Source organism: Mobula birostris, chromosome 18 (assembly GCF_030028105.1).
Source record: "Mobula birostris isolate sMobBir1 chromosome 18, sMobBir1.hap1, whole genome shotgun sequence".
Lineage (NCBI taxonomy): Eukaryota > Metazoa > Chordata > Chondrichthyes > Myliobatiformes > Myliobatidae > Mobula > Mobula birostris.
In genome coordinates this window covers 38761013-38787944 of record NC_092387.1, presented here as the reverse complement: position 1 = coordinate 38787944, position 26932 = coordinate 38761013, and the positions used below count along the sequence as shown (strand labels likewise).

The 26932-nt window shown below is 44.8% G+C and overlaps 1 protein-coding gene across 2 annotated transcripts in view; it reads right to left on the bottom strand.

Annotated features, from left to right (window-relative positions):
* Positions 1-3003: 3003 nt before the first annotated feature.
* LOC140212068 (glutamine--fructose-6-phosphate aminotransferase [isomerizing] 1-like) overlaps positions 3004-26932 on the bottom strand; it is a 109886-nt gene continuing 85957 nt past the window's right edge. For both annotated transcript variants that reach the window (XM_072282541.1, XM_072282542.1), the window contains exons 13-19: positions 20537-20657; positions 14489-14646; positions 9712-9826; positions 8132-8259; positions 7140-7307; positions 5038-5199; positions 3004-4185 (exon numbers count right to left, since the gene is read on the bottom strand). In XM_072282541.1, the coding sequence (XP_072138642.1) occupies positions 4132-4185; positions 5038-5199; positions 7140-7307; positions 8132-8259; positions 9712-9826; positions 14489-14646; positions 20537-20657 (906 nt within the window). In that variant the 3' untranslated portion in view covers positions 3004-4131. The remainder of the gene's footprint in view (positions 4186-5037; positions 5200-7139; positions 7308-8131; positions 8260-9711; positions 9827-14488; positions 14647-20536; positions 20658-26932) is intronic.

Here is a 26932-nt window from a genome sequence, read left to right as displayed (position 1 = left end):
GGCTTTCAGAGAGATAGTTAACTGTCCTTATACATAGGCCACTGAAAGCCAATAAGAAATCAGGATACATTAAATGTTATCCTTTGCAAAGAGGGGATTTAGGTAAAGAAATAAAGATGTGTTAATGTGATTATACAGGACATTTGGTGAGACTGCCTGGAGAATTGCGTACTTAAGAAAAGGGCTAAGTGCAGTGAACACTTACCAGGCTGGTTCCAAGTGTAGCAGGTTTATCATAGGAGGAGTGATTGAGCAGACTAGGGCTATATTCCCTAGGTTTGAAAGACAAAGCAGAGACTTCATTGGAACTTGTTATATTCCTACAGAAATCAACTGGCTGATGCAGAGAAGATGGTCTGGAACCAGGGAGAGGATCATAATAAGGGAGTTGTGCAGCCTCCCCTCCCTGGACCATGTCTACACTTGTCTCGGTAAAGACAACTACCCCAGAAACGTTCTCTTCTCCCTCCCATCGGGTAGAATATACAAACACCTGAAAGCACGTAGCATCAGGCTTAAGAATAGCTTCTACCCTGCCGTTATTAGACTATTGAACAGACCCCAAGTACAATAAAATGGATTCAGCCTCATAATCAACCTCATTACGGCCTTGTACCTTATTACCTGCCTGCGTTACACTTTCCCTATAACACCTTATTCTGCTTTCTGTAATTGTTTTCCCTTGTACAACCTCAATACATTGTTGTAATTGGATGATACCCAAAACATTTCAACTGTATCTTAGAGCATGTGACAATAAATGTAATAAATTGTTTTTTTATTATTATTATTATGCTATTTAGGACAGAGAGGAGAAACTTCTTCACTCAAAGAGCGAACAATTTTTTTGAATTATATACCCTAGATGTTGGTGGAGGTTCGATCATTATTATTCAAAAGAGATTTCTAGACACTAAGGGATATGGGGATAGTGCAGGGAAGTGTTGAGATGGAACAGCAGTGATTTTGATGAATACCAAAGCAGCCTCCAAGGACTGACCATCCTGCTCCCCTTTTTTAGGATTTAATGACCTGCCCTCCTAATTTTTTCTTCCACATCTCTATTTCCATAGTCTACTGAGATATGGTGGAGGAAGTGAGACAATCTTGGGATGATGGCCCATTGAACTGTCCTTTTCGAAAAGGACCTAATTAACACATCTCCATTAAACCCTTGCCCATCTAATTATTAAATGCAGAATACTGCACACCTCGTATGATGATACCTTGGTGCCTCATCACCTCAGTTCATTACAGTATGTAGGTTGCCACATGCATAGTGCATTGGTGTAGTCAGCAGCTTCTCTTACATTAACTCATCCCATCAATAAATTGGTCCACAGTTAGTTCATCCGCTTCCCTATAAAAATCTCCACCACCTACCTTCTTGACGACAAGATCCAAACCCTCACCACGAAATTAGGAAATTTCTCCTCAATTCAAAGAGATTTAACTGTCTTTGTACATGGGCTACCGAAAGCCAAAAGCATTCAGGACAAATTGTATGTTGTCCTTTGCAATGAAAGGATTTGAGTAAAGGAATGAATTCATTATTGGATTTAGTTGAATATCTGATATTTCTAGGCCCTGTATTTTGGATTCCTTCACATGTGGAAACACATGTCCAGCCAATCCATCACCTCCCCTCTCACTCCTTCCTTTCCTAGATAAGATAGTTCTACTTTGGGTCTTTCCACAACCATTTGATTCTCCCAAGTTTGCCTGTTCAAAATCTGATGCTTTATCACAATGAATACAGTGCCTAGTTTAAGACAAGAGAGAAACAGGACCTCTCTCTGAGATGTCCTCATCTGCTAAGAGTAAACATGAGAGATGTTTGCAAATCTCTGGCTGGTAATTGAGGTAGTTGCCAAAGGACTGAGCACTCTTTCGGGCTGGCCATGGCCCGGGACAACTACACTGTAGCCTCAGAAGAGAGATCACTCTTCACGATGGCACAAGATGAGGAAACAGATGCTAATCTGCTCCGATCACTGGAGCACAGACAGTCTGTGGCATGTCAGGCCTAACAGTCTGCAATTTGGGCCAGGGACCAGGGACAATTTTTCTGCACTAAACAAATCTTTCTCAGAGGGCTCGGAACGCTGACTCATCAGGCTGTTCGACAGCCATGATCAATTGCTTTTTGGACAACAAGCAAGAAACTGGATAGGGACAGCCACAGGCGAGAGGTGCTAAATGGATGACTCTTGTTCCAATTTGCTATGTCTCTCATTTCGGACAGAGAACACATATTACTGGAAGCAGCAAGACCCATCAGATCTACCTTACAATGATGAACTCTTGGCCACTGGCCATTGGACAGAAGCCCACAACGTTAGTCTGTGAAGGTCCAGTTCCTTCCAGACGCAGACTGAATTTTAATGAAATCAGTAACTTTGAAGCTCAGTACTTGCTGCTGCCTCTGGGTTTTAAAAGTTTCATTTTATATGACACTCATAATTCAAGTTTGGTTCACTTCAAACCAGCTCAGTGGGGAGTCAGTTCTGAGTTCTTACAGCTCCGAACCAATACTGACGCTGCATTCAAACACAACCCCCACCCTGGGTTACCAGCCAGTGATCACCACAGAACGTTCCCATGAAGCTACTGGGAAAGTGGCCTGGACTGAACACGCAGCACCTTCTGGTCAGAGGCCTCTTACAGTCTCATTCTTGGGACACTAGGCGTTACTGCCACAGCTGGAATTTGCCAGCTACTGTGAGGGCCCCTCCCTCAAAGCCACTGCAAGGCACAGTCTGCAGGCATCCTCAGCGAGGAATCTCAGGATACGGACCCAGAGATAAAACAACAGCAATGCATCTCCATGTTGGGTTGTCTACGTACTGCCTTTGTCCTCATCAGTCATGGTCATGGACTTAGAAGGTGCTGGTTCAGAATTCTTGGCATTATGTGGATCGTGTGTCTACTATTGTCAGGATTATACTCCATTGAATAACTTCAAGCTTCAGGTTCTTTTAAAAGAAAACAATACACCACATGTTGTCAGAACATTTTGTTTAATTGGATTTAAAAAGTCAATAGTGTTGAGGGGGGAAGGGGAAGGATGGGGAGGGGGAAGAGATGAGATAAGTGGAGTGCAAGTACATTAACATCTTTTACAAAATCCTTTATGAAAATACATGCAATACAACTTGAGAGCTTTGTAGCTACATTTCCTTACAGTAAGATGACTACTCTCAGCAGGTGGAGCTATGTGAGTTTTGATCAAGTTATCCCAGTCATGAACAGAGAATACAAAGTAAACTCAACCGAAATGAGTAAAAGTTTTAATAAAATCTGCCCTGATTTCCTAAAGTTTCGTTTGGAGTATTAAGAGTCCTTATAAATCGAGACTTACACAGAGCTTGGACAAATGGCTGAGAGAAAACGGCTGTGCAGCATTATCTCAAGAACCTCAAACTGAACTCTGAGCGCAATGATACATCTATGTTTGTTTGCATTCACAGTGCACAGCCACAACATTCTTGCTTCGGTCAGGCAGTAAATTCAACTATTCCCAAGCAGTTTCAAGGTTCCATACCTTGAAATGTCTGCCTCAACTGTTGGGGCAATGGAGGGAAGTGTGCTGGGGAGAAAGATGATTGTCCCACATTCTGGGCCACAATACAGTAGCCAGCAACAGGTATCACATTGCACAGACGTACCAAAATAGGGCTTAAGTATGTGATACCTACAGGAGGTAGTTGAAAAATTCACCAAACTCAATAGCAACTAAGGCCCTACCTAAATTACAATATTGCAGAATTGGGTCAAAGTGCCAACTACAGACTTATTCACCCCCTCAACATCTGAGAAAGACAAGATAAGAGAAGGTGAAGGAGTCAGAGTGAGAGGGAGAGTCAGTCAGTGGGACATACTCCTGGAGCTGGATTCTGTTTCCCTCAGCCCAAACATAAGATGGGGCGAAGTGTCCCAAGTAATTCCAAGGGTAGGTTACTCTTGATAAATCCATCAGTCTCCCTTGTCAAGATCTTCTGTTACCTAATAATGCCAATTAAGGGTAGACTTTGCATGCTACACTTTACATAGTTCAACCACCACTGGCCTCAAATGGAGAAGAGAAGCTCCCAAGAAGTTGTCAGCCTCTGTCGCGATAAATGCGACACCTCACATAGGCACGTAATCCGCCTCAATTTTCCTCAGCCGCTTGTTGTCATCCACCTTGAGTTGGAGCAAGTTGTGTTATCGTCCAGCAAGCAGGAAGAGTCAGTGTTTGCACAATCGGCCACAGCAGAGGGTGCAAGGGCGAGGAGGTTCAAAGATTGAAAAAAAAGAGAATGTAAGTTCCTGCATATTCGACTCAACTGCCATCTTCCAAGAATCCTCTATCTCAAAAAAATCTTTTGCGAACAGAGTGAGGAGCAGTCTGAATTGTTTACAGCAGCTGGGACTGTTTATACTACAAATTACAAAGAGTTCCAAGAAATTTAATTAGAAAGAAGTTTAATTTAAAAAAAAATTAAAGCAGTAAAATGAAACATCACTGCAAAATGTGATATTCTAAAGGAGTGTAAAAAAGTGGATGCTGAGCAGATGTTTCTTCTGAAGTAAGGGGTAATCTAAAACCGAGGTAGGGGGTGGGTGGAGAGACAGCTTCAGGATTTAGATGAGGAGGAGGAATGCTTTTGTGGATCTTTGGCAATCTCACTGAATGCATCCAAGTCCAAACTGGTCCAAATCTTGGTTTACAGGAGAATTGAGGGTTTTGTGAAACTTACAGTGTGAAGGCCTGGCTCAACAGTGGAACAAGCATATTGGACTTGTAGTTCAGTTGTTCCAATTACTTGTATCCTTATGAAAAACTGCAACTTGGCTTCCATAAGGATACAAGTGTTTGACGGGTCTGGGCCTGTACTCGCTGGAGTTTAGATGAAAGGTTGGGGGGCGGGGCGGATCTCATTGCAATTTAGCATATATTCAAAGGCCTAGATAGAGGAGAGGATATTCTCAATAGTGGGAGAGTCTAGGACCAGTCATCACATTTCTGGTGTTTAATATAAAGCAACTACTCACATCGTAGCCCCGAAGGACAGCAAGGTGGAAAGCCAGGAGCTGGAGTGGAATAACGCTGAGGATGCCTTGCAGACAGTCGACTGTGTGAGGGACCCTGATGGCCCGGTAGGCATTTTTCACCGTCTCTTCGTCGCCCTTCTCGCAGATCAGAATGGGCTGTCCCTGCAAAACAGAAAACAGCCAGGTGACTGGACTTGGTGCCTGCACATTGAATAACAGCTCCTGGACCAGCTACACTGTTCCAAATTCGTCCCCGACATTCTGTATCCCTGGTGCTAGGAGAATAAAACCTGCTTCTAGACTATGTAAAACCACGGCGTTGGAACAGGGTTTAAAAATAAACCGATGGGCTCCAGGACTGTGGCCCAAGCACTACAATGGAGCAAAGAATTCAAATATATCGGGACGTGGAGCAATTTAGTACAGAAACGGCTCTTCCACTTGGTGAGACTGTGCGACCACCAACCACCCATTCACATTCAGCCCAACCTTTTATTTTCTCTCCCCACCCCCGCCACTCATTTGCATTAACCATCCACTAATGTACTCAAGGTACATAATTAACAGTGGCCAATCAACCCAGCAACCCACACACCTTTGGCATATGGAAGGAAACACTAGCAGTCACAGGGAGAACATGAAAAGTTCCACCTGGGTCGCTGGCAGTGTCACCCTTACCTGGTCTCCAAGGAGGGCTGAGTTTGATACCAATCCAATTAAGGAGGAATTCAGGTACCTCTACCTTCAGTGACAGAAGTGCAGGAAAGGCAGTCCTGCCATCTTTCTAACACAAGCAGTTGTCACCAGCTCACGAAGCACACACGGGAGGACCATTAACCTCACCGGCTCCTTACTCCTGTGTAGCAACAGTCATGAGCAGACAAGCAAAGGAGGAATACTCAGCAGTCAGGCAGGATCTACGGAGGGAAATTTTGGGGCAAGACGTTGCCTGCCCATTTCTCACCTCAGCTGCTGCCTGACCTGCCGAGTTCCTCCAGCATTTTGCTCTTTGCTCCAGATTTCCGCGATCTCTTGCGTCTCCCTGAGCGCTCAGCAGCCCATGTGTGTGTCGCAAGGGAGAGGCAAGCGACTACAGATGCAGACCCAGATGAGAAAGGTCTAGAACTGTGGAGCCTTCATGGAACAACAGCACACTTCAACGTCTTCCTATGATTAGGCAGAGTCACACATAAACCCATTTTTCTAAAAGAAATCTAAAAGGTAAACATTGCAAATATCTAGACAGCTACAGTCATTAAACCAGCTCAGAGCTTCCTTTCTTAAGGCTGGCAGGCAGAACTGTGCACGAGCCAAAACAAATATCACCATTTCAAAAGCCGTTGAAACACGAAGGCCACATTTTCACTCAGAACACCGAGGCTCACAGCATCTCAAATGGTTCCAGCAATCCGTGGCCCCACTGTCACCTGGCATAGGCTTACAATCCGTAAACAAGATGGCATCAAAGGAAGAATTTAAAAAAAAAGAAAATATTTTACACGTTCTCGCAGTTGCAATTTTAAAATGGGGAGGACGAGTCCAGGAAGACGGGATTAGAGTCTTACAGCATGGAAAAAGTCTGTCAGTCTACTGACCCAATTGATCAGGTACTATTTCTACTGAGCTTATTTTTCAGTACGTAACAGTGATAAAGTCATACAATATGGAAACAGACCCTTCAGCCCAATTTGTCTATGCTGACCAAGTTGCCCACTAAGCATTTGGCCTGTGTCCTCCTAAACCTTGCTTATCCATATGACTCATCCAAATGTCTTTGAACGTGACTGGCTGGCACACACAATTGTGAGTGTTATGTCCCCCTCCGGTTATCCCCCCTCTCAAAGACTGTCACAGGGAAGTGAGCTCATTGGTCCTTCTTGTAGTTGCCCAGAGTTTAGGGATTTTAAGCTTTCACATCTCTGCAAACCGATTCGCCAATCCACTTATTTGCCGAGAAGAGGCAGTGGATGGGTTTTGGAGCTGACGTGGGCTACTAGCATGCACTTTGTCGGGCTGAATGGCCTATTCCCTGCAGCAGCATAGCATGGGCTCCCCCACCGGTACCAGATCCAAAGGACACCTCCAAAGCTGTCAGTGTTTACCTGGCGAGCCACCACCTGTTGCAGTGCGTTCTGGCACTTGGTAAAGGTGGGATCCCGCATGACAATCATGATGACTGGCATTCGATTATCCACCAGGGCCAAAGGTCCATGTTTCAGCTCTCCTGCCAAGATTCCCTCTGAATGCATGAAGGTTATCTCCTTAATTTTCTGCAATTTAAAAGGGGCAAACGTCACTTACATTGTGGTAGCAGAGACAGAGGACCCTAAGAAAACTTCATTGAAAGCAACTGCTCTGAACATGACCAGAAGAAACTGTACAGAAAGTCAGCAAATCACCGAAACCAGCAGACTCTGTCTACACTTCCTGCTGCCTCAGTGAAGCCACCAGCGCAATCAAAATCTCTACCCACCCGAGATTTTCTCTCCTCTCCCCTCTTCCACTGGGCAGAAGATACAATAACCTGAAAGCATGTACCACCAGGCTCAAGGACAGCTTCTACCCTGATGTAATAGGACTATTAAATCACTCCCTGGTATGATAAGATGAACTCTTGACCTCATGATCTACCCCGTTACAATCTTGCACTTTATGATCTTTAGATCCTGCACTGCACTTTCTCTGAAGCTTTTACATTTTAATCTGCATTGTTATTGCTCTACCTCAATGCACTGTGTAGTAACTTAATCTGTAAGATCAATATTTAAAGGCAAACTCTTCACTGCACCTCGGTACATTTGACAATAATAAACTGATACCAAGACTATGAGCACAAAGTCCATTACTTAGTCCACAAAAGCAATCACTGTGTGACTTAACATGGCATTTACTAAATTAGGGATGTGTTAAGCAGGATAATTAACCATTTAAGCAGTGCCCATTGGCTGTGGACCCCACAGCATCCCCTGACTGACTAGTAAAGATTTTGGTAATATTGAAATTATTAGCCACTTAATAGATCATTGGAATCTGGTCTCAGTTAATTGGGAGACACAAACTTCCCCTTTTGCCCAGAAGCATGTGTGTTACTCACCAGCGCTCCCTCCAGGCATGTGGCATAATGATAGCCACGACCCATAATAAGCACAGACTTCTGCTGATACAACTCGCTGGCTAACTTCTGGATTTCCTCGTCCAAGTTTAGAACTTCCTTTATTTGGTCTAGAAGAGAAAACAAAAAAAATGGTGTGGAGAAGTTGGCAGGTGGAAATGGAAAACAGATAAAGCTTACTTTTTGAGCCACTTGAACTACATGGTCTTGGTATTCTAAGATATGGCAGTGCATGAACAAACAATATTTGTATGTTCATTATAGCTACAATTTACCAGTAATACAGAGTATTGATATGAGTACGCTGGTGCAACTGGAATTGCTATGACAATTTCCACTTAATGCAGCGAAAAGTTCCAAGTTGAACTTTTTCAAACAAGATTTGGAAGTGAACTACACAAACGAGCTTCTGGTTGGCAGGCTGGCCAAAAAGGTGGGCTTCCAGGAGCAATCAGGGAGCTGAGGGCCCAAGAATCTTACAGAGGCTATTTCCAAAGATTAGGGTGAAGGCACTGACACCTGTGGGGGGACGGAATCCGGGGTTGTCTTTGAGGGACAAGTGCATGAGCTTTGAAGGGAGTGACTGAAAGGTCTTAAAGAGGCCACAGAAGAAGTTTTGAATACAAGAATTGTAAAAGATAAGGTGGGTGAAGTATCAGAAAAGTGACCAACTACAATTATGACAAAGTACAATGACAACAAAATCATAAGCATGTATAACCCACTGTATGTTGAATTACTAAACCTGAGGTCGTAACTAATTTCCTACAACCTGGACCATATCAAAAATACTGCACTGGTTTCAAAGCATTTTGGGATGTCCAAAAGTGCAAAACAAATGTGGCTTCTTTCTTTCCACAATCATTCTCTCCCACAGTCAAAGATATTGCTTCAACAATCTTAGTCTGCAGATGTTTGAATGTGGACATATAAGAATACAAAGCAGCATAAATTTTACCCAGGAACTTCAACACAGCCTGGCTTACTTTTGAAAAATTTAACCCAAACATATGAGGGGCAATTGATAAGTTTGTGGCCTAAGGTAGAAGGAGATGAGTTATACAGCTCTCCTTACATGCACGTGCAGTTCAACTCTTTGAGTGATTATGCAGAAAGTCTGGAGTTAATAACTCATCGGGGTGATTGATAAGTTTGTGGCCTAAGGTAGAAGGAGATGCGTTATTAACTTCAAACTTTCTGCATAATCACTCAAAGAGTTGACCTGCATGTGCCTGTAACGAGAGCTGTATAACTCATCTCCTTCTACCTTAGGCCACAAACTTATCAATCACCCATCAGTGGACACTTTCTGGAGGTCCAAGATCCGTATGCTCCACGACCGCTGGACAAGTCTGTAAATGTAGGAGGGGACTATGTTGAAAAATAAATGTACTAGGTTTTCTAAAATTGACTCCTTCTACCTTAGGCCAGAAACTTATCAATCACCCCTCGTAACTGCACTTCTTTACAACACTGTAGCGCAGGCAACCGAAACTACATCCCCTCCCAATATACACCCTTGTGATTTTACAGGGGTGGATTCCCTTTCCAGCTCAGATTACCTGGTAGAGTCTGGAGACCCTGAATGATCTCCCTCCGTCTTTTCTGCATAGATATTCGGTCTTCTGATATCATGAGAGCAAACATTACCAGGGCCACAAACTGGCTTGTGTAGACCTGCAGAGCAGATGAATAATTGAGACTGGTCTGATCCCCTGCACCAAGTCCAATGTCAGAGTTTATCAGGGAAAATAAGGTGGCTGGCCAGTAAATAGAATCCATAAAACCCTCCATCTGGTTAAAGCATTTCCCCATAAAACAGCAAAAACCATTATTTGGAATGTAATTAAAACCCAAGTTGATCTCTCATTCTGCTGTCTTCATACCTTCCGGCTGATCACTGGCTACAGAGATATCAAATGTATGGCAATATTTCAGAAATCTGCACAGACTTAGAACACGGACAGACTCCTGAATGGACATTGAACCCATGAACGAACACGCCTTACTTTTATTATAGAAGCTGCTGGCCTGCTGAGTTCCTCCAGCATTTTGTTATTTTTATTATTTCTGTTTTTGCACTATTTTTAATTTAACAATTTAATGTACATATATACTTACTGTAATTGATTTACTTATTTATGTTCTTTCTATATTATCATGTATTGCATTGTAGTGCTCTCACTAAGTTAACAAATATCACAACATATGCAGGTGATACTAAACCTGATTCTGATTCTGATCCTAAGTGGAGCTTGTTTCAAAAGGCTCAGAATCAGAGGAGTATAGAAGAACTAGAAAAGGGCAATAATAAATGGAGGACACTCATCACTGCTCATTATAATTCCACAGTGATACGGCAATTTACAGAGAAAGACTCCAGCTGCAGTATTGTCTGCATACAAGTCCTCAAAATGTCCCCGAGTGGCAGCTATTTTTCATTTAAGCTTTAGCAATCATTTTCTCAGAAGAAAGAATAGTGACCCGTTCACGTGTTTTATTTTACGACTTCAAATCTTGGTTCAGAGAACATTTTCCCCAGAAGATCATCTGACCACTTCCTGGCAATTTTGCTGAATGAGTACAATCTAGCCACAAAGACTATAGAGCAACTGGACAAGAATTACAGAGTAAGGCCCAACTGGTTTCCTCCAGATTCAATGGGAATACTAACCTACCATGTTCTATTAGGAAGATTACTGATTAGAATCATAGAGAAGTACAGCACTGAAACACCCTTTGGCCCATCTAGTCCATGCCAAAACCATTTACACTGCCTACTCTCATCGACCTGCTCCAGAACCATAATCCTCCATACCCCTATCATCCATGAACTATCCAAACTGCTCTTAAACATTGAAATCGAGCTCGCATGCACCACTTATGCTGGCAGCTCATTCCACACTCTCACAACCCTCTGAGTGTATAAGTTTTTCTTCATGTTTCCCTTGTACTTCTCACCTTTCACCCTTAACCCATGACTTCGGGTTGTAGTCCCACCCACCCTCAGTGGAAAAAGCCTGCTTGAATTTACGCTACCTATACCCCTCATAATTTTGTATAGATCTATCAAATTTCCTCTCAATCTTCTACTTTCTAAAAAATACAGTGCTAACCTCTTCAATCTTTCCTTATAGCTCAGGTCCTTCAGACCCGACAAAAGCTTGTGAATTTTCTCAGTACTCGTTCAACCTGGTTTACATCTTGTCTGTAGGTAGATGACCAAAACTGCACACAATATACCAAATTAGGCCTCATCAACGTCTTATACAACTTCAGCATAACAACCTTATCTCCTGTACTCAATACATTGATTTATGAAGGCCAATGTGCCAAAACCTTTCTTTATGACCCTACCTACCCCTAACGCCACTTTCAACAAATTATGGACCTATATTTCCAGATCCCTTTCTTTTATCACACTCCTCAGTGCCCAAGCATTCGCTGTAAGGCCTAGTTGGTCCTACCGAAGTACAATACTGACACTTGTCTGCATTAAATTCCACTGCCATTTTTCAGCCACTTTTTCCAGCTGATGCAGATCCCTCTGCAAGCCATGATAGCCTTCCTCACTGTCCACCACACCCCCAATCTTGGTGTCATCCGCAAATTTGCTGATCCAGTTAACCACGTTATCATCCAGATCACTGATATACATGACAAACAATGACGGACCCAGCACTGATCCCTGCAGCACACTACTAGTCACAGGCCTCCAGTTAGAGAGGCAACCTTCTACTACCTCTCTCTGGGTTCTCCCACAATGTCTCATCCAATTTACTATCTTGTCCTGAATGACTGAACCCTCTTGACCAGCCTCCTATGTGGGACCCTGTCAAACGCTTTACTAAGTTCAATGTCGACACCATCCACTGCCTTTGCCTTCATCCACGTTCCTAGTAACTTTCTCGAAAAACTCTAGGAGATTGGTTAGTCATGACCTATCACGCACAAAGCCATGCTGACTAACCTTACTCAGTCCACATCCATCATAATACTTACATATCGGGTCCCTTAGGCACAGGATACATGGTAAAATATGGGATACCACCACAACAAACTCCAAGAGGTTAAATTCCTCCCAGAAAGTTTCCAATACGCCTCCCTTCCGTTGGATGCCAAAACTTACTAGACCACCTGTTTACCGTAATCTTCAGTGCAAATTTTAATCCTTTACATTAGCCTGACGTTATTTTCAGCAGTTTTCCATTTCCTTTATCATTCAGAGGCAACGCAGAACCTTAAAGCCAACTCTGATCTTTTTTTTTTAAATGGAATATGACAATAATAGGAATATTGTGCCCAGCTAAAGGATAAAAAGCCAAAAACTGATCTTGCAGCAATTACATCACTGTACTTCCCTTCTGCATCAGGATGTTGTGGTAAGCCACAATCCAAGTATGCAATTCAGACCGTCCCAGAGTAGCTCTGAGGGAATGGTACATCCAAATGAGGTCATGAACAATCTTCCCACTGCCAGACATCGCTGCGGCCCCTGGCCTTTATCGACTGCTATCCAAAATCATTTTACAACTATCTTGGAACAGGCACCAATTTGGCTGCTGCACTTATCAACAATACTAGTAGCTACCTTTAAAGAAATAAGTTGCCTGCGAGATCTTTTTGTGGGTGGAGAGTTGTGACTGCAAAGTTCTTTAGGTTTCCGAGTTGTGTTGTGTACAAGGCTTGTCTCCCATGAATCGGCAGGGCCACTTGCACTCAGCACATCCAGGCACATTTCTGAAGTTTGGACCTCTCAATGTGGACCCTGTCAGGATTTGTTTACTTCAGAATACTTGCGCTCTAATAATCTTTTGGCAACAGGAAGGAAGTGTATGAACAGGTAAACATCCAACGCCAGAGATGTGCAGAGCGCCATGTTAGGAGAGTGGTATGAGTCAGTGTGCCCATCACAATGGATCTGTAAGTTGACAGAACAGGAGTGATACAACCACCTTAGGGATGGTTGTTTAAAGAATCTGCTCAGCCCTTCAGCCCGGTGTGAGGCATGAGGTTACCTTTTCCTCAGTGCTGCAGCCTCATTTCCACCTCAAATGTTATCTCACACAATGACAATGGATAGATCAACCAATGCAGCAAAGTGGAGCAAGTACTGGAACCACTGCCTCATAGGTTCAGAGACTGCCTCATCCATGTGGAGTCTGCACGTTCTGAACAATTTTGTTTAATTTGTTCGCAGGTTGTGAGTAAAGCTGGAATTGTGCTCAACTACTTCAGGGGACAATTAAGGGTTAAACACACTGGGTATTTGCAGCCACTTATAGACAAACCAGGTACGGGCAGCAACGAAACAGACGTGTTTTATTACTTCAGGGAGCAATTAAGGGTTAAACACACTGAGTATTTGCAGCCTTTTATGGACAATCCAAGTAAAGGCAGCAATGAAGCAGATGTGTTTTTAACAGCGGTCTGGTAATTTAACGATCACCTAGTACTTTCGCCACGCTGAATTCCAGATCATATTTAATAACCTGAATTTAAATCCCCTACTTGCTTTGAAAATGAACAGAATCCAAGATTTTATAGAGAGTTGGAATGCAAAAGCAAGCTAGTGAGGTATAGAAATTAGGAATCTGGTAGAATATTGCATCCGATTTAGCACGTCACATTCTAAGAAGCACCTCTGGCATTGGGAGGCCACCGAGAGGACATGTTGGAGCTGTGTCTACAAAGGGCCTCATTCATGAGGAGCGTGTGGAAGTACTAGGATTGTTCTCTTGTGAGAGAGGCTATTGGGAGATAAAATAAAGGTGTGCATAATTATATAGAGTATGGTTGAGGCTGGTAAAGAGACGATGTTTTAATTGGCAGATTATGGATTCTATTCAACAATCTTCACAATCTAACTGTACATAAAGCACAAACCCAATGATCATACACAGCTGGATCTCCTGGTTTAACATACACGGAAAATGCCAGGAGTAGGCCATTCAGCCTGTTGAGCTTACACTCCTTCTTCAGAATGAGCCATCTCATCACCAAGTTCTCTTACCCTCCCTATGCTCCTGGATTCCATGTCCCTTCAGGAATTTATGAATCCTCTTAAATATATTCAGCAATCTGGGTTTTACAACTTTCATCTTCAGTACATAAATACCTCCCCACAGTATCTCAGTCCCAAATGTCTTGCCTTGTAACACAATACTCCAGCTCCCTCACCCCCAGTCAGTAAAAGCACCCACCACACTACCAGTCTAAACTAAATCCCCTCTCAATTCTTCTAAAGAGCTCCCAAATTAACTGGGTTCTGCCCTGTGCATTTTGCTTCAAAACTATCATAGGATATCCACACAGCTTGGAGCTGGTCTAACGACCTACCTTTGTGCTGGCCACACCAATTTCTGGTCCAGCGTTGACATGAACGCCGCAGTCGGTTTCGCGGGAGATTGAGCTGCCCACTGTGTTGGTGATGCCAACAGTTAGGGCTCGTCTCCCTTTGCAATACCTCAAGGCCATTAAAGTGTCAGCAGTTTCACCTGCAGAACAAAGAATGGATATGTGACTGAGATCAAAACGCACTGCTGGGGTATTTCATCAGCCACTGAATCCCAATCCATGATGCAATACATTCAGCATTGGTGCAGGATGCAAACCAAATAATCAACCAATAGAGAAACCACACCACACCAACAACTCGGACCCTTAGCATTCCATGTTGAAAGGAACGTCATCAAAAACATGTGACACCAGGAACAATAAAGGGGAAGGGAATAAAGTAGGCAATAGATTTTAAGGAATCCCCCACAGTAGAACTGGTAGAGGGATTCATTCAAGAAAATCCATAAGTTTTTTTTAGATGGGACAGTATATTTCCGAGCCTAAAATCAGTAAAAAGACAGACTTGGATATGCAGTAAGAACTTAGGAAGCACGAGCCCAATTTCATGAATCAATATAAACTATTTTGTATGAAATATCTTGAATAATCTGTCATTTGATTTGCAAAAATATATATACACATACACACACATATATATGCACATATATATAATTTAGCTCTGTAAAGATTAGATTCAGGAATAAAGTGAAATGATTAGGCAACTTTAAAATGAAAGCTTAAACCTTTTTGAATTAACATCCAATAATCTAATATATATTATCTGAAGTAAATAACGGCATCAATGTCTTTGTTCAATTTTCTGTGACCCTTTCACAAGCTCTCCACCTGCCTAAACCATCAGACACCTCCTGCCCCATCTGCGGGGGAGACTCTCTCTCTCACTGGACTTAGTTACCTTTAAACCCACAGAATTGAAGCAATAATTCAACCTCAACCCCAAGGGACTGGCTAAGATGCTGATTCCGAAAAAGCCAATAGAACATCCTCATAAAAATGCTAATGATATTTCCAATTTATGACAAGACAGATTTGTTTGAATATTGAAAGGCATAGACAGAGTGGATGTAGAGCTGATGTTTCCTATAGCCGGTGAGTCCAGGAACGGACAACACAGCCTCAGAACAGTAGAACATCCCTGTAGAACAGAGATGAGGAGGAATTTCTTTAGAAAGAAGTTGGTGAATCTGGGCAATTCATTGCCACGGACAGTTGTGGAGGCCAAGTCATTGAGTATGTTTAAAGCGAAGGTTGATAGGTTCTCGATTAGTCAGGGTATCAAACGTTATGGGGAGAAGGCAGGTGAAAGGGGTTGAGAGGGATAATCAGCCATGATCGAATGGCAGTGCAGACTTGAAGGGCTGAGACCCTTAATTCTGCTCCTATGTCTTAAGGTTTAATATCAAGAATCTTTAAGGCAGTCCGATTTATAGAATAGACATCTTAAATTCAATGGTTATGTTGACAAGTGATAGTGGCTGGCACATCACTTTCACCAATACACTCACTACACAGAAATGTATCCAAACAAAACAGAAAGGTGCAAGAATAAATTGGCATAAAATGGAAGAGAAATTATGTCCAATTCTGACAACAGGGCTGACATCCAGTAGGTCACACAGTAAAGGCTGATTTATACTTCTGCGTCAAATCAACGTCATAACCTACACAAGTGGCCTACGTGCGTTGCGAGCATTTATACTTGTGCGTTGGTGTGTCTGCGTTGCTCTGCAATTCGCGCACGTCACGCATGCGCACACACCTGCCCGTGCAAGGCTTCATGGTTATGGTAGTCTTTCTCGGGGTAAACAAGTTTTAAGCGAGCGTCCTTTTTCGTAAAAGCGAAATGTGTCCTCCATAATTTTGGAGGTCTGTAAAGCTTTATGGAAAGCACTGCAGCCAGAGTTCCTTCCCTGCCCTTCAGTCGCCCAGTGGCAAGCTGTTGCAGCATAGGAGGAAATGCGATGCTACCAAGCACACCAATCACAGCTGTTGCAGCATAGGAGGAAATGCGATGCTACCAAGCACACCAATCACAGCTGTTGCAGTCTGCGTTGCCGTGATGCATAGTTACGTTTTGGGAGAGGTGCGTGTCAGGCTACGGCGTAGGGATCCGCGTAGGCACTGCGTAGGCTTCGCGGCTACGCCGTAGGTCGGCGTTGATTTGACGCACAAGTATAAATCAGCCTTTAGCCAGCGTCTGTTGGGAAGACAGGGTGATTCTACATCCCCTTACTGTTACATATTGTGTGGAGCAAGAACAACAACTGAGAAGTACAATTAAATATTTTTACTGAGTCATGTTAGCATTAGCACACTCTGGGCAACACGGCGTGGGAGTGAGGAAATGGGCCCACAGAGATACAAAATATACACTCTTGGAAGCCCGCGCCAAAAGAGAGCGCCTCCTGGACAGAGAAGCCCAATTGATTTACCACACGATTGATCAGCCGTATTCACATTCCACAGTGTTGTAATCGATCTGATATGTTTTATCTCCTTTCAATTCAAATAATTAAATAATCCTGTTGTGCTCCACAGAGCATTGGTAACTGAGGTTTCATTCGACAGGTTGACTAGCAGTTAACCTTTTAACAGTTGGGTTCAAGTTACTGAAGCCCAAGGCACATAAACATAAACTAGGTTTCTGCCTTTGTATCAGAGCAGTGACATTTAATGTACCAGATTGCTCTCAGCAGTACAAGACTACAGCAACTACGTCCTAAATATTTCTGCATTGGAGTGGTTTGTATCAGGATCCAAATCTGCATCTGGTTTGTGGAGACTAAATGTCTCACAGTTCACCAACCCTGACAACACGCTCGACAGATACGGCAACTTATAAACTACCAGTGCATTTCCGCACCCGCATATGATGGGAAGACATGCACATATTCCAATGCCACTCAAGTTAAACCAAACAGAGAGTGGTTGCCAGGTCAGTGAAGGTAAGCTCCTTTTTATTGAAACAGACGATATTCTGTCTGGGTATCCTCCAACTCGATAGTATGAATATCAATTTCTCCTTCCGGTGAACAAAACTCCTCCTCTCCCTTTCCTCTATTCCCCATTCTGACATTTTACTTCTCATCTGCCTATTACTTCCCCCTGGTCCCCTCCTCCTTCCTCTTCTCCTATGGTCCACTCTCCTCCCCTATCAGATTCTTTCTTCTCTAATCCTTGAACTTTCCCACCCACCTAGCTTCGCCCATCACCAGCTAGCCTTCTTCCCCCCTCCCCCCCACCTTTTTTTATTCAGGCATCTTCCCTCTTCCTTCTCAGGACTGAAGAAGGGTCACGGCCTGAAACGTCGACCGTTTATTCATTTCCATAGTTGGTGCCTGACCTGCCGAGTTCCTCCAGCATTTTGTGCCTGTTAAGTCAAGAGAGAGAGATCTGACGGCAATAATTAAATTATAACAGGTTTTGATGAGGTTGGTAAGTAATCCAGCGGCATGTTTAAGATCTACATGTTTAATAGCTCATCCTAGTCATAAATTGGTAAGTTAACTGGTCACTGTAAACTGGCCCTAATGCATGGGGTGCTAGGAAAATGAGGGAGAACTTGGTGCATAGTTGAGAGAGGAAAATGAGTGGCAGAATGGAATTGCTATGAGAGGCATCATCACGTCAATCGTCTTTTTCTATACTGTAAGCTACATTGAGAGCTGGAGTCCACACCCAACTCCAGTGGATGTGAGGGCCCACTGTCTTCTACCAAATCAGCCATTACAGTAACTACACATTGAAGACTGGTGGATATGTATTTAAGGTGAGGCAGGGGAAAGTTTAAGAGATGTGTGGGACAATTTTTAGAGAGAGTGGTAGGTGCCTGGAATGGCCAGCCAGGGGTATGGCGGACGCAGATACATCAGTGGTGTTTAAGAGACTATTAGAAGGGTGTGTGGATAGGCAGCAATATGGATCGTATGCATGCAGAAGAGATTTAATTTGACAGCATGTTCAGTACAATCAGACTAAGGGCTTGTTCCTATACTCTAATGCTCCATGTCCCAAGCTTTAAAGCAACTGTGGCAAGCTAATAGTGGGAAATCCACAGTCACCTTAGAAGAATTGACTAGCGTGTACTTGTCCTGGGACCAATCAAGAACCTTCTGATTACTAACCAGCCAGACCATTGGGAACACATCTTCTCATACTGGAAAGCTACTTGATCGTCATAAAAATCCAGGTGGTGCTTTAAAGTCCTTCAAGATAACTCCACTGAACTGTTCTATATTCCATGTACTCCAACAGACACTGAAGGGGGTTGTAATGACAATTTTGGAACTGCCTTCAATAAAGTAAGGTGCCAAGGCCCAAACTACCTGGCCACTCTGCTGGAAGATATGTTGGGACTCCACGACTATTCAGATTGAATCACCACCACTTTCTCTGGGTGACTGACGTTAATGTCGTGGAGTGTCACACAGCATGGAAAAATACCATTCAACGTATCTCCCTGCCCACCCATACCTACAATTCAGGCATCCTACACTAATCCACTGCTTACTCTCTCTTCACTTTTAGTGAATTTTATCAATCACATTCACACTGGGCACAATTTACAAAGAGATTTTAACATACAAGTTTGGTAAATGATAAGGGGAGGGGGAACCCACAAAGACACACAAACTCCACACATTAGCACCAGAGATTGGGATTACATATCAGTGACTGAAGCTGCAAAACTCAACAAGCTGTGCCATCTCACATTAAATCTGGCCTCACCAAATATTTCAAAACTAAGAGAAAAAGTGTCACGGTAGTGCACGACATCTTACGATAAAGAAAACAGCATGTATAAGAATGGAAGTAACTACGGCTTCTAAATGAAGCTGGGAACTAGTGCGATACAATACGTGGATCTTTGTGGGTGACTGTCTCCAGCAAAACACACGTTGTTCAGTCTGTTATTTAACAAATTCAAAGGCAGTTTTTATTTTCAACAAGCTAAAAGAATTTCAACAGAATGTAAACTAACTCAGAAGAAAATGGAGTTTAATTCACCAGCAAGGTCCTGGGGAACACTTCACAATGCCTCCAGTTTAATCCACTTTGTCCAGGGCAGTGACATACTCCAAGAGCAAACCCTTCACCCAGTGGGTGGGCATCAGACAGCTACTTATCCTCTCGACTCCTGAAGTTTGGCCCTCTGCCATCCCAGCCCAGCAACATACCTGCTTGTTGTTGGAGCTTTTCCCAAGCCAGAGCCAAATACAGGAGACGGGTTCAAATCCCACAGGAGAGTTTGGGGAGTTGGACTCAGTTTGAGCATAAGACTGTAAGACACAGGGACAACTTTAGGCCACTCGGCCAATCGTGTCTGCTCTGCTGTTTCATTGTGGCTGATCCATTTTCCCTCTCAACCTTCTCCTGCCTTCTCCCAATGCCCTGACTAATTAAGAAACAACCTCCGCCTTAAATTCACCCCATGACCAAGCCTCTACAGCACCTGTGACAACAAATTCCAGATTCACCACCCGATGCCTAAAGAAATTCCTCCACATCTCCATTCCAAATGGACATCCCTCTATTCTGAGGCTCTGCCCTCTGGTCCTAAACTCCCCAACCATATGAAACATCCATTCTATCTAGGTCTTTCAACACTCAATAGGTTTCAATGAGAACCCTCCTCATTCTTCAAAACCTAATGAGTAAAGGCCTAGAGCCATGAATTGCTGCTCATATGACAAGCCTTTCATTCCTGGAATCATTCTCGTGAAGTTCCTCTGAACCCTCTTTGACGTCTCTGCAATAATCTGGCAAAATGAAGCAGAGGTGAGGTGAACATGCCTATTGGATCCATATGGGATTCCAATCCAAGCTCCTAACTGCCCTGTGAAGTGACTTGGCAAGCCCCCACACTGACATCAGATCACAAGGAAGAATGAGGTGAGGCAGGTCCGGTTGACTTGCCACCATTTCCTCAGGGAGAACCAAAACTTGGTCAGTGAATGCTGACTTTGTTCAGCAGTCCAACAAATAACAGTACATTCAGAAACACATTTCACAAATGCTGCGTCGTACCTGACTGGCTGAGGAAAAAGCAGACGTCGTCCCGGAAAACAGGTGTACTGCGATCCAGGAAATCGCTGGAAAGTTCCACCATAACTGGCAGCTCCGTCAGCTCCTCTAGGATCTGTCGTGTCTGAAAGAGGAATCAGGGAACAGGAAGATGTCAAGTCAATGGCAATCGTGTGGGAAAAAACAGGAAAAGGAATCGCTTCTAAAAGCAAATATCAAGAGTGGATGTGCAAAGGCGTCTTGCACGCCAATATCAAGCAATTAAAAGGCAAATGTTATGTTGGCAATAAAGAAAAAATATTGCCATAATTTACAGAGTTATAGCAAGACCATCCCCAGAACAATGCCTGCAACTTTCATCCTGGGATATACTTGCCCAAGGGAGTACATTTCACACAGAGGATTTTTGAAGAGCCACTGCCCCATAGCTTCCGTGACTTAGGTCAATGTCTGTGTGGAGTCTGCATGCTCCCCCTGTGGATTTCCTCTGCAGGTACTTTGCTTTCCTCCCACACCCCAACAATCTGCGGGCTGCTCGGGGTTAATCTGCCTTGCGTCCGCAGCGTGTGAACGAGTGGCAGGTGATGGAATGTGTGGTGAAGAAATGGAAAAAGGATTCATGTAAATGTTTGCTTTATACTCTGTGCTGACGTGGTAGCTTCTGTGCTGTATCACTGACTTTGTGACTTAATAACTACTTCTCATACAAGTCCCATGGAAGTGCCTTTTTGTTAAGACAATACTATTTCAAAATTGCAAGAAACATGTTTGACTGCTGAAGATGTAGTTGTATTGTAGTTTTCATGTAAATTTGTTCAACTCAGATTTCTATTTGTTGCTGAACTATTGAACCATTGGCGTCACATCCAATACAATTTGCAGCCTTTTCCTTCCGTCCTACAAAGTGACTCCCAAACAAGGGCATATTCTGGACAAGCGATCAAGAATAGGAACCATGTCCCCTTGCCACCCAATCTCAGGATGGCACCTTCCACACCTCAGCTGGGTGTTCCAATCTGGTGCCTTCATAACTCATCCGAAACTCTGCCCCAGAGAGTGGAGCATACAACACAGATATAATTGTCAGGAAAATACTAAGAGAGAGCTACTTTGTCAGAAGTGCCTTCGTAAGTGACAATAAAGCCAAGCCCCGTACCCCGCCCCGCCCCCCCCCCCCCCCCCCGGACGGAGTAGTCAAGCTCTCCTACGTCTTCTTAAATATCATCACTAAAACTGTTTGCCGCATTAATTTTTTGTAGGACTTTAGCTATGAACAACATTTTGCTACACTACGGCAGTCACTACATTTCAAAAAGTTCCTAAATACTTTAGGATATCCTAGGATTGTAAAAGGCACTACACTTCCCCACTCCACCATCCCATCCACCAACAAACACCCTTCCCCACCACCACCATCTCATCCACCAAAACCCTTCCCCACCCCACCATCCCATCCACCAACAAACACCCTTCCCCACCCCCACCATCCCATCCACCAAATCCCTTTCCCACCCCACCATCCCATCCACCAACAAACACCCTTCCCCACCCCCACCATCCCATCCACCAAATCCCTTTCCCCACCCCACCATCTCATCCACCAACAAACACCCTTCCCCACCCCACCATCCCATCCACCAACAAACACCCTTCCCCACCCCCACCATCCCATCCACCAAATCCCTTTCCCCACCCCACCATCTCATCCACCAACAAACACCCTTCCCCACCCCACCATCCCATCCACCAACAAACACCCTTCCCCACCCCCACCATCCCATCCACCAAATCCCTTTCCCACCCCACCATCCCATCCACCAAATCCCTTCCCCACCCCACCATCCCATCCACCAACAAACACCTTTCCCCACCCCACCATCTCATCCACCAACAAACACCCTTCCCCACCCCACCATCTCATCCACCAACAAACACCCTTCCCCACCCCCACCATCCCATCCACCAAATCCCTTTCCCACCCCACCATCCCATCCACCAAATCCCTTCCCCATCCCACCATCCCATCCACCAACAAACACCTTTCCCCACCCCACCATCTCATCCACCAACAAACACCCTTCCCCACCCCACCATCCCATCCACCAACACCCTTCCTCACCCCCCACCATCCCATCCACCAACACCCTTCCTCACCCCCACCATCCCATCCACCAACACCCTTCCTCACCCCCACCATCTCATCCACCAAACACCCTTCCCCACCCCACCATCCCATCCACCAACACCCTTCCTCACCCCCCACCATCCCATCCACCAACACCCTTCCCCACCCCACCATCTCATCCACCAACAAACACCCTTCCCCACCCCACCATCCCATCCACCAACACCCTTCCTCACCCCCACCATCCCATCCACCAACACCCTTCCTCACCCCCACTATCCCATCCACCAACAAACACCCTTCCCCACCCCACCATCCCATCCACCAAATCCCTTCCGTCCACCATCCCACCCACCAAATCCCTTCCCCACCCCACCATCCCATCCACCAACAAACACCCTTCCCCACCCCACCATCTCATCCACCAACACCCTTCCCCACCCCACCATCCCATCCACCAACACCCTTCCTCACCCCCACCATCCCATCCACCAACAAACACCCTACCCCACCCCACCATCCCATCCACCAAATCCCTTCCCTGCCCCACCATCCCATCCACCAACAAACACCCTACCCCACCCCACCATCCCATCCACCAAATCCCTTCCCTGCCCCACCATCCCATCCACCAACAAACACCCTTCCCCACCACCATCCCATCCACCAACACCCTTCCTCACCCCCACCATCCCATCCAACACCTTTCCTCACCCCCACCATCCCATCCACCAACAAACACCCTTCCCCATCCCACCATCCCATCCACCAAATCCCTTCTCCGCCCCACCATCCCATCCACCAACAAACACCCTTCCCCACCCCACCATCTCATCCACCAAATCCCTTCCCCGCCCCACCATCCCATCCACTAAATCCCTTCCCCACCCCACCATCCCATCCACCAACAAACACCCTTCCCCACCCCACCATCTCATCCACCAACAAACACCCTTCCCCACCCCACCATCCCATCCACCAACACTCTTCCTCACCCCCATCATCCCATCCACCAAAAGCCTTCCCCATTCCACCCATACCAGTCGCTTTACCCTGTTTTAGTACTTACTTATAAACTGTAATTTTTATTTTATCCTGAGGAAAGACAACCGTCCTGAACCACGAACTGTTGTCACCTTAACCATGTTGCAGACAGCACTCAGCCAGGTGGAAAGTATCCGTGAAGGGAGAAACAGAGTTAACTTTTCAGGTCACTGACCCTTCTTCAGTTCATTGATCTGAAACGTTAGCTCCATTTCTGTATCCACAGATGCTGCTGAACTTGTTGAGTGTTCACAGCAATCAGTTTTTGTGTCAGGTTTGCAACATCTGCACATCCCCCCCCCCCACTCTCAGTGACTCTTGTTACGTACCCCGTAACTGGGTTGCCAAACCAGCAGAAATGGATCACTCAGTTGGAGTCTGGATTACTAGATCTAAGAAAGTTTTATTAAAGAAACAAGCAACACAGTAATTGAAAGGATAATAAATGCAACAGTTCAGCAATGATAAACACACATGTGCACAGAATTAAGATAACAGGATCAATCAAGCTCTATCGTTGTCTAGGGGTAAATGACCAATTTCAAAGTGACACAAAGTCCAGTTCAATTTAGTTCAGTTCGCAGTAATCGTTGCCATGGCGATGGACAATGTTGGGGGAAGGAGAGAGAGAACAAGAACGAATGATCATTCTAAACGGCTTCCACACACAGACCTGCGATATTGCTCACAAGCAGCTTTCGGGCGGGTCCTTTGTGATGTCACCTGAGGTCACCGACTGTGACTCCTCCTCCAGATGCGCTCGATCCTCTGCAGTGAACCTGGCACCCAAGCAAGGGTGGACACACACCGAGTTCCCACTGATCGTACCCTTCCACCCTGTGCGTCTATGGCTTGGTTCCGCAACCAGCCTTCCAAAACGACTCCCGCCGACTTGCGGGGGGGCACCGCTTCCAGGGTCTCGTCACCTCGTGGTGTCGTGTGTGTCCTGCCTTAGTGAACCTGTCCCTTTTTATCCCCCTGCTGGGGTATCGCCTGTCCATCACTTCAAACAGTTCAGGGTTCAAAGGGGGAGCCACTCCAGACAGCTCTCTCTCCCATCTCTTCATTACATATCTCCAAATGCTGCTCCATTGTCTTCCTTATCTCTCTCTTGAAGACAGGTGACAGACCAACTGCTGATCACACAGGACAGCTAACATCTTATCTATGTGTATTCTTGTCACACTCTAAACTCATGAGGGGTATAGATCGGTTGAATTCACACAGTCTTTTTCCTCAGGAAAGGGGTACAAAACACTAGAGGACATAATTTAATGTGAGAGGGGAAGATTTCTTTCATGCAGTGTGGGCATCTATGTAGATTGAGCTGCCAGAGGAGGTGGATGAGGCAGGTACAACAATAACGTTTAAGAGACACTTGGTCAGGTACATATATAGACCAACCGCTGACAAGCAGGACTGGCTTACGCAGGGCATCTTGGTCAGCATGGGCAAGTTGGGCTGAATAGCCTTTTTCAAAGTTCAAAGCAAAATTATCAAAGTACATTTATGATGCCATATACCGGTTTGAAATTTTTATGCAGGAATTTACAGTAGAATAAATAAATACAACAGAATCAATGAAAAATTGCACATAAAGTCTGACAAACAACCAATGTGAAAAAGGCAAACTGTGCAAATACAAAAAAAATCATAATAAATCAAAAATCCTTTAATAGGACTGGAGTTTAATATTCTGTATCTGAGACAAATAAATCAGTTCTATTTAAAAAAAAAATAATAAATCAATAATACCGAGAACGAGTTGAAAAGACCTGGAAAGTGCATCCATAGGTTGTGTAATCAGTTTAGTGTTGAGGTGAGTGAAGTTATCCACACTAGTTCAGGAGCTTGATGGTGTAATGGTAATAACTGTTCCTGAACCTGGTGGTGCGCGATCTATGGCTCCTGTATCTCCTTCGCGATGGCAGCAGCAAGAAGAGAGCATGGCCTGGACCGTGTTTCTGTGATGCATTACCCATTGACTCTGCTTTGGGCCTAATAAGTCCTTGGGGACGGATCATGGTTCTGTTTCGGACTGTCTGGGAAACTGGCAGAGTGCCCCTTGGGAAAGGGAGCTGAACAGGGACCCTCAGGGAAGCACTAGAGAAGGAAACTGGATCTGTGCCAGCAAATGTTAGTTCTCAAAATTCACCGCAGTTTTAGCCAAGTCAAGCCACCTCCTCATTCACTGAGTGGTTTCACATGTTCCAAGAAAGCTTCCAAATGCAGACAGGAGTTGATTACATCAGGGAACATGACTAAAGAGCAAATGGCCGACTTCACTTCTGCTGGGCAACTTGTGGTGTAAATAAGCAACCAAAAGGCCAACATCAGGAGTACAGTCGCACAATTATCACACAGCAAACTCTGCTCTGCTTGGGGCAATAACTGAGTGTCTGGGGAGGTGCTGGTTTGTGGGGGAGCAGCAATGGCGCAGGGCTTGACAGTGCTACAATTTACATATGAATTCAATTTCTGGAGAGATAATTGCCTCATTAGAATCAAACAGGATTAATGAGGCGTGCAGCCTGTCAATATGCGGCACAGTTCTGCGTTAAACACCTCCCCGCCCAGCCTTTTTCAGTCAGGAGACAATTTGTCACCATTAGACAACAGGGGATGCCAGCTGTGTGAGACAGACTCCAGATAGAGAACTGCAATAAATTACTGCTAACACGTCCCTTCAGTCAGCACCGCGCACGCCCCTCCGAATACCAAGCACTCGTCCTCCTCTCCCTTCTCCCCTGTTCCGCGTCTCGACACCACCCCACTTTGCCATCCTCAGAAATCTACAGAAACCTGCCCACCCCCCACAATTCCTTCCCCTCCTACTAACCATCACCTTTACTCAAGCCGGACTCAATCCCTTCTCCACCCACCAACTCAAAAACCCCAACCCATTTGCACAAACCCCATCTAATCCTTTCTGCACCCACCCTCCCAACCCTTTCACCACCCACTCTGGCTAGATGAGGGTGTATCAGTGGAATTCATTGCCACAGACAGCTCTGAAGGCCAAGCCTTTAGGTAATTTTAAAGTGAAGGTTGATAGGTTCTTGCTTTGTAAGGGCATCAAATGCTACAGGGAGAATGGGGTTGGGAGGGAAAATAAATTAGCCTTGATCAAATGGGAGAGCAGACTCAATGGGCCGAATGGCCCGATTCTGCTCTTATCTTCCCTCGCTCACCCAGTCACTACTCTGCTCAACCCGAGGTTGGGGTTCCTA